General features: G+C 51.0%; 1 protein-coding gene across 1 annotated transcript; it reads left to right on the top strand.

The window, feature by feature from the left end:
• The first annotated feature begins 7,011 nt into the window (after nt 1–7,011).
• LOC119365904 (cytochrome P450 84A1-like) lies at nt 7,012–9,246 on the top strand. The gene is made up of 2 exons (XM_037631556.1): nt 7,012–8,144; nt 8,262–9,246. The coding sequence occupies exons 1-2, from the start codon at nt 7,206–7,208 to the stop codon at nt 8,922–8,924; spliced, it is 1,602 nt and encodes a 533-aa protein (XP_037487453.1). The 5' UTR covers nt 7,012–7,205; the 3' UTR covers nt 8,925–9,246.
• The last annotated feature ends 4,277 nt before the right edge of the window (nt 9,247–13,523 follow it).

Here is a 13,523-nt window from a genome sequence, read left to right as displayed (position 1 = left end):
GAATTGAAGAAGAGAAGATGACATTGGAGTTGTATGTTGCCGATGTCATCGATGATCACAAGATGAAGATGAATGCAATGCACTTGAAGATGGATGCAATGCGCCTGAAGCTTAAGAAGATTAGAAAATATGCCATTGATAATGAGGCTTGGTATCATTATGCTGTTGGATCAATTGTTACCTTAGTTGCGATCTTCATCATATTTGTTGTGATGAGGGTAAGTTTTCTCTAATGTTTTGCTTTACAAATGGATACTTAGCTTATTTTCCTTCTAAATGGCATAATTACCTAAGTTATATAAAAATATGAGCTACACTTAGCTTATTCAGTTCATTTATGACATACTTAGCATACTTAGGTCAAAAATGGCATGATAATCTTTGTTACGTCCAAAATGATATAGACTTAGCTTATTTTCCTCGAAAATGACATAATCACCTTACTAAGCTCCAAAATGACCTATTTACCTAGCTTAGCTCTAAAATGACCTACACTTAGCATTTTTACCTAGCTTAGATCTAAGAAGAGGAGAGGAGAAAAAGAAAGAGAAGAAAAAAATCTTCCTTTTCTTCTTCTTCTTCTTCTTCTTCTTCTTCTTCTTCTTCTTCTAACTAGTCTTCTTCTTCTAACTAGTCTTCTTCTTCTAACTTTCATCTTTCCCAATTTGCAGATTTGCTTTACATGAGGAAGGCTTGGATTCATAGTGTGTACTATTCTTCTGGTGCTTCCTTGTTGTTTATGAAAACTTGTTTGGATATGTATGTCTATATGGATATGTTGTTGGAAACTTGTTTGTGGTTATGTATGTATGGATATGTTGGACTTTGTTGAACTATGTTGTTGGATTTGATCAAATATGTTGTTGAACATGCCGTTGGATATGTTGGATATATATGCATGTATATATGTGTTTGAAACCATGTCTAATTAATTGGATTAAAATAAAAACAAGGGATGTATAGCCTCTTTGCCGTCTGCTAGCGGACGGCAAAGAGCTTTGCCGTCCGCTAGCAGACGGCAAGAGGACACGTGGCAATCACCTGTGCAAACTGGCAACACTGGCTGCCTATTTGGTCATTTTGCCATCTGCAAGCGGATGACAAAATGACCAAATAGGCCTGGCAAATAGGGCCATCTATGCCGTCTGCTGGCCGATGGCATAGCTGGCCACGTGGCAGCATCCCAGTGCTGCCCTAGCTAAGCTCTTTGCCGTCTGTCAGCGGACGGCAAAGAGCTTTGCCTCTTTACCGTCGGCTGGCTGACGGCAAAGAACGCCGTTAACCCCCTAACGGCTCTCACCTCACACCGCTGCGTCCGTTGTCGTTACCGTCTGCTGGCCTCGGATGGCTCACGGCACAATTCTTTGCCGTCCGTTTCTATGAAGTAGACGGCAAAGAAGGCCTTTGCTGGCACGTGTTCAGCCAGATGGTTTGCCGTCCGCTGGCTGACGGCAAAGGACTTTGCCGTGGCGGACGGCAAAGAAGCAGATTCCAGTAGTGTTTGGAGATACATGTAGAGCATATTTATAATCACCCAATTAGTTGTGGCGTTTGATAGCACACAAGGCATTCCTCCGGTGTCCGGGGGTTGCATAATCTCATAGTCGGAGGAATATGTATTTGACATGAAGAAAGCAGTAGCAATAAAACTGAATGATCATTATGCTAAACTAACGGATGTGTCTTGTCCAACACATCATTCTCCTAATGATGTGATCCCGTTCATCAAATGACAACACATGTCCATGGCTAGGAAACTTAACCATCTTTGATCAACGAGCTAGTCTAGTAGAGGCATACTAGGGACACGGTGTTTTGTCTATGTATTCACACATGTATCAAGTTTCCGGTTAATATAAGTCTAGCATGAATAGTAAACATTTATCATGAATAAGTAAATATAAAATAACAACTTTATTATTGCCTCTTAGGGCATATTTCCTTCAGTGTTGTCATCATCACTTTTCCACAATCCCATCGGCTACATGTGGTCGGATAGAAATAGTCACCACCACTACACAACCATACCCTTTGCGTCAAATCGCCGTCTATAAATTGTATCTTGCTGCCAAAGGCAAAATAGATGGAGGAAGAGCTGCCAAAACTCACAGAAGAGCCGAATATTATAGCAGCTTCAGAGCATCTACAACCGGACGCTCCAAACTGGCCTCAAATGCCCGGGCAGCCCGCCCAGTCACTGACCGGTCACAAAAAATTGACCCAAATGGACGCGTCAAATCGTCCTCAAACGCCCGGGCTGTCCGGCACCCCTCATATCCAGCCCAAATATGGGGAGGATATGGGGCGGCCCGGACGTGCCTGACGCGTCCGCCACGTCGGAGTTGACAGGCCCGGCCCACCACCGACCCCATGGCTGCCCCATAGAAAACCCCATCCGGCTCCTTGCTCGGAACCCTAGCTCACTCACTCCCCTCCATCGCTTTGTCCTCTCCTCTCCCCTCTCCAATTCCGATTCACCTGGCGCAATGTCCAGCTCCGGCAGCGACTCCGGCTCCGACCTCGACGTCGACAAGGAGTTGGCCCTCCGCATTGCCTTAGAGCGGTCGAAGATGGACACCGGGGATAGCTCTGGATCTGCAGAGTCTCCGCAGCTCCCGCGTCGGCGCAACGCGGACGCCGGAGTTGGACCGTCCCGGCCCGCGCTGAGCTCCCGTAGCACCGCCCCCTTCCCCTGCCAACCCCTCCTCCGCGCAGGCAGCGATGGGTGCTAATCCCTGCGCCGCCGACACGCACACGCGCTTCGGAATCGAAGGCGCGCGCCACCCGCCGTGAGAAGCAACGGGCAAGGGAGAGGGAAGCGGCGGAGCGGGCCGTGCGCCGTCGTCCTGGGATGCCGGCGGAGTCCAACAAGGAGGAGCGGCTCCTCGCCGAGGTCTACCATCAGTCGCTCACGACGGCAAAGACGGATGCTCGCCGCCTCCGGAGGAAAAATGCAACGGCCCTCCGGCTAGCCATAGAGCAGTCGGAGCGGGAGGCGAAGGAGGCAGCGGTGGAGGCGGCTCGGGTTGCCAAGCTGAAGCGGCAGCAGGACAAGGCCGTCCGCCGGATGAAGGGGCTGGTAGTCCTGTCCTCTTCCGACTCCAACTCCGACGGCAACTCTACCTCCTCCGATGACCAAGATCCTCAACCAGCCGCGCACACCTATAGCTACGCCGGTGACCGAAAAAGGAAAGACCCGGAAAGAAAATGGTAAGAAACTTCCTCTTATGTTTAATTATCATTTGTAGTAGTTGAACTTGTCCGGCGATGAACCCGGTGATCTTTTGGATAAAGTAAAGTGGGTTTGTGCATTTCATTGTCCGTTTGATATTGATTTCTTTGTTCGTTGTTTGATCATGTAGAGTAGTTTATCATATTACATGCGTAGTATAAATATAGGATGTTGGATATAAGATACGCGGATGTAGAGAGAGAAATATGACGAGCGCCCGGTCGGGCGTTTGAGAGGTATCGTACATCACCGTCATCGGTCTTCACCGTCATGCGACGGTGACAACCGCGCCAAGAAGCGCCATGCCGTACATCACCGTCCCACTACACTGCGGCTAGACCTCTTTTCTACGGGCTGCTTTCATACAAACAGATTTTTCAACATGAAGTCAGACCCCATAAATTATCACTTTACAACTAGTATGATGATCGGACGGTGAGGCTGCATGCAAGAGACCGTGAGAGGCCGGTGGGGGGTATCGATGGACCTACACACATGCGCGCAGGCGCAGTTGACTTGAAGTCTGAAAGGGATGGCCAGATTATTTTATAGTGGGAGTAACATGGGTAGTAACATAGATGTCACATAAGCAAAAATGTTGATGTGGCAAGTAGTTAATGAGGAGAGAGGCAAATAGAGTAACCTAATATGTTACCATCACATAACGCTTTCCAATGCAAAATGAGTCTACAAAACAATAAATGAACATGTGTATATTACTACACATATGACACTTCTCACTATAAGGCTAGTAACATAGAATAGTAGCGTATGCATGTTACTACTCTAAGTTACTCCCCACTATGACCAGCCTTAGGTTATCTACCGTTCGAGGATGGGGATTGGACGGGTCAAAATGTCAAATGATGCCAAACCGAGCAACTGGTATACTCTTTCATATTCAACGAACGAAACGGTGGTCAAGACCAAGGCTGACATTTTCTGCTCTCCTCCCCTAGAGGTGGAGGAAGTTCAACGAAGTGGAACCATTGAGCTGAGCTGAGCCGACCATGCCATTTTTTTTCCCTTCCCGGAAGAAACTACTGTGCTTCCCTGGTCAGATCTGTTTGAAGAAACCAGTAGTCGTACACCAGCTCGTGCAGAGTCGACGCCAAACTACGGTCAAACTAGCTAACCAATTGATTGCTATCATCGCGGGCTCACAGCAAATAGACCTAGTCCACCTCCGAAGCTGACCCTCAAACTGTTCGCATATGCTCGGACAGAGCGATCCGGATAAGTTGTGCCACCCAACACGATTCTGTATCGACCAAGCGGTCTGGGCCACGTTTTGCAGCTGCCCGCCATGTTTCCGCGGCAAAATCCACAATCCCTTCTTCCATCCCGCTGCTCTCCACCCAACTCCCGCCCTGTTCTCCCACTCTCTTCTTCCCTTCCATCACTGCCGCCGCCGCATGGAATCGGAGAAGAGCCTGACGGAGATGGAGGATGTGGTGGGGGTGCTGGAGGATCTGACCATCGCGATCGCCCGGAAGATCAACTCGGCGACGCGGCAAAAGCGTCGCGTCAAAGTGAAAGCCGCAAAGGAGGAGACCCTCAAGAAGCGGGCCACCGGAGGAGGGTGTGCGGGCGGCGTGCTGGTCGTGGACGAGGTGGAGGTCGTGGGCGTGATGCACAGATGGTGTCGCCCATCGTACAGAGCAGCCATAGCCGAAGCATTACAAGGCTCCATACTTCTACGACGCGAAGCAGCTGGGTAGGCAGTCCCGACAGGCGTCACCGTGCCGTTCATCGTCAACGTCAATGTAGCGCCGTGCTCTTCTCTGAGTGTTCTTTGTCGCAGCTTGTCCGGACGCGGACGGCGGGCGGGGAGCAAATGGGTGCCGGGGTTGTTTGCTTTTATGCCTAAGGTGGGGGAGCCGACCTACGACGAAAACCGGGAGACGATGGACGTCAATGACAACAGAGGCGAAGGAGTAGGTGCCTATGAGAACAGACATGTATAATTTTAAATTACTCTTTACTAACGGACATATACGTGATAGCATTGAATGATGTCTTTGAAATCAGAGTTTGCGGACGGGTCATTTGTCCGCGGACAGATGCCGATGGAAATTTTACGGGTCAGCCTTGGAGATGCTTTTAGACTACTACTCCGATACACGGAAATCTCAGGATTTGTTACATTATCAGATTTTTTTTTTTTGCGAATGTCATTATCTGGAAGTTGAACAATCTGTTGGAGGTTGACGGAAGAACGTGAAGAATCCACGCAGCTCGGTCGCCGTGTATATGCGACGAAGACACACGAATTCCAATGACTTTGTTAATTTCAACATCACTGGTTCGCCTTGTCTGATACGTTCTCACAGGTCGGTTTGCTGTCACGGACCGGGGGAGTCTGAACGAGTCCTGTGTACGTGGTACAACCAGTAACTGTCTTCCGCCAACATTCAAGGATTGGAGCGAAGCTAGAAACTACAAGAGGTTCCGTTGACTAACTCAGTGATCTCCTGAAAAGATCACTAATAAGGTTTTACTGTCACCTTACAATTCTATCGAACCCATGTATTTGTAACAGATTTTTTTTTTTGCGAGGGATATTGTGACAGTTTCTTTACTGGTAATCGACGGGGGAAGCCCGTTGTTTTCCCTCCTCATTTTCTCATTGTGCTTTCGAAATCACGTGAATCATATAAGATGCCTATGGGTATACTTTTCTTTTCTTTTCTTCAGATTTTCTTATCGAGGTGCAGAATTGTAAGGTGACGGTAAAACCTTATTGTGATTTTCTCAGGAGATTACTGAGTGATATTAATGGAAAAAAACAACAACATGCTCCTGTAGCCGGTCCACCGAAAGCACTTTTCACCCTTAATTTTGTTTCCCACCCTCAAGCAAACAGTGAGATTTAGAAAACTCGACTTTTTTATTTATTTGTGGAAAAAAGAGAGCATCCCGTACGGTTTCAAGTAACTATATAATGTCTTTCTTACAAGGAAAATGATTGATACCAACCAGCTGAAAAACAATTTGGCACCGGTCGTCTCCTTCAGTTGCCACGCGTCCGCTTCGCTTACCGCAACCTTATCTCTTCCTTCTTGCCTCTTCTTCCCCGCTGGGACGCACAACCTCCTCTTGCTCCAACCGCGATTTGTGGCTCCCATCACCGGTCATCTTCCCTGATGTATGCTCCCTCACCCGGATTCGTGAGTCAGATTCACGGCCTCTATTGCCGGCCATCTCCCTCACCATGAGCACCCGCCCCGCCAATGTTGCAGGTGTGTCACTTGCCGCCAGACCAAATCCACAAGCTACATCCTCTCTCTCTCTCTCTCTCTCTCTCTCTCTCTCTCTCTCTCCACATGATTTTTCCTACCGACGGATTTCTTCTTCTTCTAAAAAAGCCAAATATGCTTTTTCCAACAAGTGTCTTGTTGCAATGACAATTATGTCATCGAGCAGGCGCGATGAGATTTTCTACAACAAGATATCTGTTACAAAGGTTTCTACAACATGAATTCTGTTGTAAAGGATTCTGCAACATTAACTGTGTTGCAACCGTGAAGGGCGCCGCTTGACCGCATCAGATCTGACAACTCGCGACCTGACCGATCTTTTCGGAATATCAATCTGCCGACGCATGGCACGCCCCTTCATACCTCTCCTGCACCAGAAGGGGTAAAACAGAATAGTACACGCATATCATCCCAGTCCGGTGCCAGGCCAACCTCTCTCGGAGGGAAGGCCTTATTCGTCTCGGAGGGGGGCTAACAAAGACCGGGGCAACGGTTGTTCCCATTACCATTTGAATTTTCTTGTGCCATGCATCCTCGAGCCTACTCCTTTCCCTACTTAATTCCAGTTAGCAAATCTCACTATATAAATCCGGCTCCTTCCACTTTCCTCCTCAGCTCACTCCACGAGCGTTATCAACATATAGGTTCCCCCACAATTGAATAACCCAACAAAACAAAAAAGCTAGAGCTTCCAGCAGTTTGAGTATCCGTCAATGGTGGGCTTGGCCAAGATCGCCATGGACTGGCTCCAAGAGCCACTGAGCTGGCTCTTCGTAGCCTCGTTCGTCTTCGTGGTGCTGCAGCGGCATCGGCAGCGGCTGCGTGGCAAGGCGCCACCGCTGCCTCCGGGGCCGTCTCCGCTGCCGATCGTCGGCAACATGTTTATGATGGATCAGCTGACCCACCGGGGCCTGGCGGCTCTGGCTAGGCAGTACGGCGGCATTCTCCACCTCCGCCTCGGCCAGGTCCACGCCGTCGTCCTGTCGACGCCGGAGTACGCCCAGGAGGTGCTGCAGGCGCAGGACGTCGCCTTCTCGAACCGGCCAGCTACCGTCGCCGCCATCTACCTCACCTACGACCGCGCCGACATGGCGTTCGCGCACTACGGGCCCTTCTGGCGCCAGATGCGCAAGCTGTGCGTGATGAAGCTCTTCAGCCGGCGCCGTGCGGGGACCTGGCTCGCCGTGCGCGACGAGTCCGCCGCGCTCGTCCGCGCCGTGGCCCGGCGGAGCGGCGAGTCCGTGAACCTCGGAGAGCTCATCTTCAACCTCACCAAGAACGTCACCTTCCGCGCCGCGTTCGGCGCTGACGCCGCCGGCGACGCCGGGAAACGGGACGAGTTCATCGCCATCATGCAGGAGTTCTCCCAGCTTTTCGGCGGGTCCAGCATCGGCGACTTTATCCCGTGGCTCGGCTGGGCGGACCAGGGCCTCAACGTGCGCGCCCGCACCGCGCGCGCCGCCCTGGACGAGTTCATCGACAAGATCATCGACGAGCACATGAGGAGAGGCAAGAACCCCGACGACGTGGACGCCGACATGGTGGACGACATGCTCGCGTTCCTCCCTGAGGCGAAGCCGAAGAAGGACGCTGGCGACGACCTGCAGAACTCGCTCCACCTCACCCGTGACAACATCAAGGCCATGATCATGGTATGGATACCGGAACTCCCATTTCTAATTCACCCGCAAAAAGAAAAAAAGGAACTTCCATTTTTAATTTGTTTGATTCATGGTATGGTGCGGTAAACTGAAGTGTGTATGTGACAGGACGTGATGTTTGGTGGCACGGAGACGGTGGCATCGGGGATCGAGTGGGCAATGACGGAGATGATGCACAGCCCCGACGACCTCCGTCGGCTGCAGCAGGAGCTCGCCGATGTGGTGGGTCTCGACCGGAACGTGGACGAGTCGGACCTCGACAAGCTCCCCTTCCTCAAGTGCGTAATCAAAGAGACGCTCCGGCTACACCCGCCCATCCCGATTCTGCACCATGAGAACGCCGAGGACTGTGTCGTCGGCGGCTATTCAGTGCCCTGGGGATCCAGTGTCATGATCAACGTATTCGCCATTGGCCGCGACGCCAAGGTGTGGAAGGACGCCGACACATTCCGACCGTCGAGGTTTATGACGGGGGAAGGGGAGGCCGCAAGGGTCGACTTCAAGGGCAGCTGTTTTGAGTTCCTGCCCTTCGGGTCCGGCCGCCGCTCATGCCCGGGGATGGCGCTTGGCATCTACTCACTGGAATTTGCTGTCGCGCAGCTCGCCCACGGGTTCAGCTGGGCGCTGCCCGACGGCATGAAGCCGTCGGAGCTCGACATGACCGACATCTTCGGCCTCACTGCGCCGCGCGCCACCAGGCTCTGCGCCGTGCCCACGCCCCGGCTTACTTACCCTTTGATCTCTGATGTTGATGCCACGCACAAGGCGTGACGTCAAGTCGTATGCGCGCACAAAAGTATATTCATTATGTAGCACAATAAAGATGTTTCACTCGATTCAGGGTAACACTATATGAGCTTATATTAGACGACGGGTCCATGGATTCAAAATCGAGTCAAACTTTGTAAACATTGACCAAGCGATAAATCACGAGTGGACATGCGGCCACGCAAGGAGGAAATCAGCTCCGTCCACTCCCGCGTGATTCGTGCACTTATTATACAACCAGCTTGTATAATAAGCATTGTATAGTCTTTGTATTAAATCAGAGAGGGCAGCTGTAAGTCCCATACGTCAGTTGCATGGAACGGCCCGACATGCAATTAATCAGTCACCCATTACAACGGCTAGCTGCAGCCTGCAGCATACTCCTCTCGTTGCCTGCACCACGCTCCTCCCTCTTTAAATCACTCAGGCCTTCTTCTTCCTCTGCCCAATTTGCTTCTACTATTTGCTCTTTCTCTCTCACACACACTTTCTAGCATCGAATCGACCCCTTTCACAACCATGTGTTCATCCATGTCCCAAGCTATCTCTCCACCACCTTCATCTCACATCATTTCCCAATCAAATTGCATCTCTTCCTCTCATATGCTGCCTCGAGTGCCACCCTATCTACGTGCTCTGGTTCATTCTAGAAGTGGGAGAAACAACTACATACAGTTCTGCAGCGCCACATGAGGTCAACTCATATCGCACTCAACAGTCTACTGCCATGTCCCACTTTTCGAAGATAATCAAGCTTTGCTGAAGAAGATAACCAGCCATGCATCAGCCATTGCCGTGCTCTTCCTCCACAAACACGAAAACTTAGTCCCAGGCTGCAATCGTCGTCTACTTCATTTACTTTTCAGTTTAGACCTTATCTCAATCCAAACCAGCCATGCATCAGCCATCAATTTTTTTTCTCACCAAGGTCGTCAATGTAATAGCTAGTAATTTCAGTTTGGACCAAGCTACTCAATGTATGATCCAGTATTGGCTGCTTGTTATAACTACCCACTCACATTGTAAATGCCTGCCAGCAATCAAGGCACCCAGGAATAATTAATGGCTTCATTTATCCAGTGTACTACCTGCTCAGCCTGTATTCATTTATTAGGAGCAGGTCGTGATTCGTTATCCTTGGCCATAATCACAGTTTGGTATTTTAATTTTGTCACATGTTTTGGACTACTGATTTACAACTGAAATCTTTACATGTATCATTTTCTCACAAAAAAAATCAGTTAGCTTCATTCTTCATTGTTAGCTCGAATCATGAAAATTACAACTTGAATGTAAAACACAACATCAATAAAAAATCAGTACACAGATTCTACATAAAAGTTAAAATATTTTTACATGGCTTATAGAATATTTTTGCGGCTTTGATTTTGATCTCAGCTTCACAATCATACTTGTTTACCAAAAATTATAATTCTCATTGACAAATTAGAGACATCAAAATCAGCTCCACAAATTCCTAAGTGAACTACAAGCAGCATTTAATTACCAAAATGTATATTGAAAGTTTGTCATGGTTGCAGCTAAATTTGTGTGCTTAGTCAAAATGGTAGATTAACTGTGGCACAACGAACCTTAGCCGAAGCCAATCACACTTGCTTGCTCTCCACAGGGACGCAACTTGAACAAGAGCTACAAGGCATGCCATGAGCAAGGCCGATGCTTATGGACGGCTGCCCCACGTCCACAGCAATTATGACTGACCCAACATGCAAGGGGCGTCGCTATCAGATGAGCCGATATTCATACGAAAACTAAATGAGATCTGGCCCACATGTGCAAGGTATAACATTGTGTATTTATGCTGGCCTGTGAATTACCTGCTCCGTATTACGCAGAGGCCTATATTAAGTAGCAATCGCGATGCACATGCAGACGCTTGAGATTTCGGCATCACGTGCCACCATGTCTCAAAAATCCGCGTCGTTGACCAAGTCCATAGATACTTTTAGATTCCCCATGAAACATATCGTGCATTTGTGGGAGCACTTGCTACAGCCAAGCATGCATTTTTATTCCCTCCGTTCCTGAATAGTCTTTTTAGAGATTTCAATAAGAGGCTATATCCAAAGCAAAATGAGTGAATCCATACTCTAAACTATGTCTACATATATCCGTATATAGCTCGTAGTAAAATCTCCAGCAAGACTTAGAGCATCTCCAGCCGCACCCCCAACACGGCCTCCCCAGACAATTTTTTCGCACCGGCGGCGAAAAAACGGCCCAGTCGCGTCCCAGGAGCCCGTTTCTCGCCGGCGGACCCAGGCCGAACCCGGCGCGCTGGGGGCGCTGGGGCGAGTTTTTTGGCGCGAAACAGACACGGGCCCGCCGAGTCAGCGAGACGGCCGCTTCGTTGCCCTCATCACCTCGGTTCCCGCGGAAATCAATGCCAAGGATGTCGCGCTGCCGCGCCGGTCAGCCTCCATTGATGCCTCACAGGCGGCGCAGTGAAGACGCCGCCGACGCGCGTCCTGCCCGCTCCGGCCACGCGTCCTCCCGCATGCCGCCTCCCTGCCGCCCCGCTTTGGCTATAAAAGGTGCCCTCTCCCTGTCGGTGAGCGCCACAACCTCCCCCCCCCTCTTCCTCTCGCAAAAGCCTTCACCCCCGCCAGCGAGCGCCACAGCCTCACCCCCCTCCCCTCCCGCCGACGACCAAAGCATGGCCGAGAGGTTCCCAGGCGACGGCGCAGCGGCGAACGGCTTTGGCCGCCGACACCTCCAAGAGCCGGAGGCACGCCTCCTTTACGAGGTCGAGTACCCGGCGCCCCCCGACATGCGCGTGCCGGGGGCGTGAAACTGAGCGCCGGCGGTGTCCCGGTGCCGCCGGTGCCCGAAGGGGTGGCACGGCGAGCAGAGATCGCCCGCGTCCGCTCCTCCCTGACGGAGGAGCAGCGAAACCAGCCGGGGTACGTGCCCGACAGCGAAACGCTGTGGACGCTGTTCTTCCAGCGCCGCCACGAGGAGCAGATCGCCTCCGTCAACGGCATCATTCCACGCGGTCGCCTCAACGCCGAAGGACGGCGCGAGTGGTGGGGCGTCCCCGGGCGCACCCTCGACGCCGTCCTCGACCACATCGAGACCGGCAACGTGCTGCGACTGGAGTACCCGACGCGGTCGTCCTTCTCTCGCCGCCGCGGCGAATGGAGCCGGGTTCGTCCTCGTCGTCGGGCTCTGGCTCGCCGGCCCTCCACCCCGCCAGGCCCGAGCTGGAGGGGACCCCTCTCGGGTGTCGCGCTCGCAGTGGCGCCCTCGTCATCAACGAGCCCTCACCGCCTGCGACGGCACCGGCGAGGCGCTCCCTGCGCCTGGTCCGGCCGAAACCCGAGCGGGGCTTGCTCCCCATGAAGTCGGAGCATGTCGACATGGTGGCCCCCGACGACGAGTTCGCCCTCAAATGGGCGAAGGAAGAATACGTCCGCGAGCAGGTGCGCCACCAACGCCGGGCGTGGAAGGAGATCCAGGCCCGCCGCCGCGCCGAGGAGGGCGGCGTCATCGTCATCAACAGCGACAACGAGGGCGAGGCCGGGCCGTCAAGCGCCCCGCCACATGTCGGCGACCCCGGCCAGGGCTGCAGCAGGGACGTCGCAAGCGAGGCACGCGACGACGATGATGACGACGGCGGCGACTACACCCGCTTCTACAGGCTCCTCGGCATGACGACGGCGGCGGCGACGGCGGCTAGCTAGGCTTTAGTTTGTTTTTAAGTTAGGTGTGTTTTACGTTTTTGTACAAATTTCGATGAAGTTTGGCCGAGTTCCTGCAAAAATCGCCAAGTTTGCAAAAAAAAAATCGAACTTTGCCGAACCCACGGTGACCGTGGTTCTATGACTGGGAGTGAACCGAACCCAGGGGCCAATCTAGCGCCGGTTCGCACTCAGGCCGCTCTTTTTCAACGTTCTGGGGGGGCGAACGGCTGGAGATGCTCTTATATTTAGGAACGGAGCGAGTACTACTTTATTCTTAAAGAAAACGAACTGTTCATTATCGCAAGAGTCCATTGCTCCAAAGAAACATTACTGCTAGAGCTGTATCGTTTCAATGCTGCGATACTGGACCAAGCAATTGAGCCATTGGGTTCACCCGGTTGTATTATGAAAGAAAAGAAGGATGCCAAGCAAAGTGGTAACTGAATTCAGTCTGCTGTGATTCTCAAACAAGCACGCAAAATGTGTCTTGTCAAGTTACATATTTGCAGATGTTGAATTCGGCAAAATTCTTCAGCACGGAAAACCGCACCCTGGTCTACAAGTTTCGCAGCAAATTTATCGGTCTTGAACCATCTCATTTGCAGCCGTCTTGTCAGCAACGTGTCCGTTTGCGCAAACTGTTGGTTAGCACTCACCATGTCCCTCTCTAAGTGAACTAACTACTACCTACATACTCCCTCTGTTTTCAAATATTTATTTTTCTAGAGATTTCAACAAATGACTACATACGAAGCAAAATGAGTGAATCTACACTTTAAAATATGTCTACATACATCCATATGTTATAGTACATTAAAATGTCTAGAAAATTCCCTTAAAAAAATGTCTAGAAAATAAATATTTGGAAACAGAGAGAGTACAAAATAAGTCCTCAGCA

This window comes from Triticum dicoccoides, chromosome 2B (genome assembly GCF_002162155.2).
Source record: "Triticum dicoccoides isolate Atlit2015 ecotype Zavitan chromosome 2B, WEW_v2.0, whole genome shotgun sequence".
In the NCBI taxonomy this organism is placed as follows: domain Eukaryota; kingdom Viridiplantae; phylum Streptophyta; class Magnoliopsida; order Poales; family Poaceae; genus Triticum; species Triticum dicoccoides.
The sequence above is the reverse complement of the archived record's forward strand: the minus strand, read 5'-3'. Positions and strand labels throughout refer to the sequence as shown.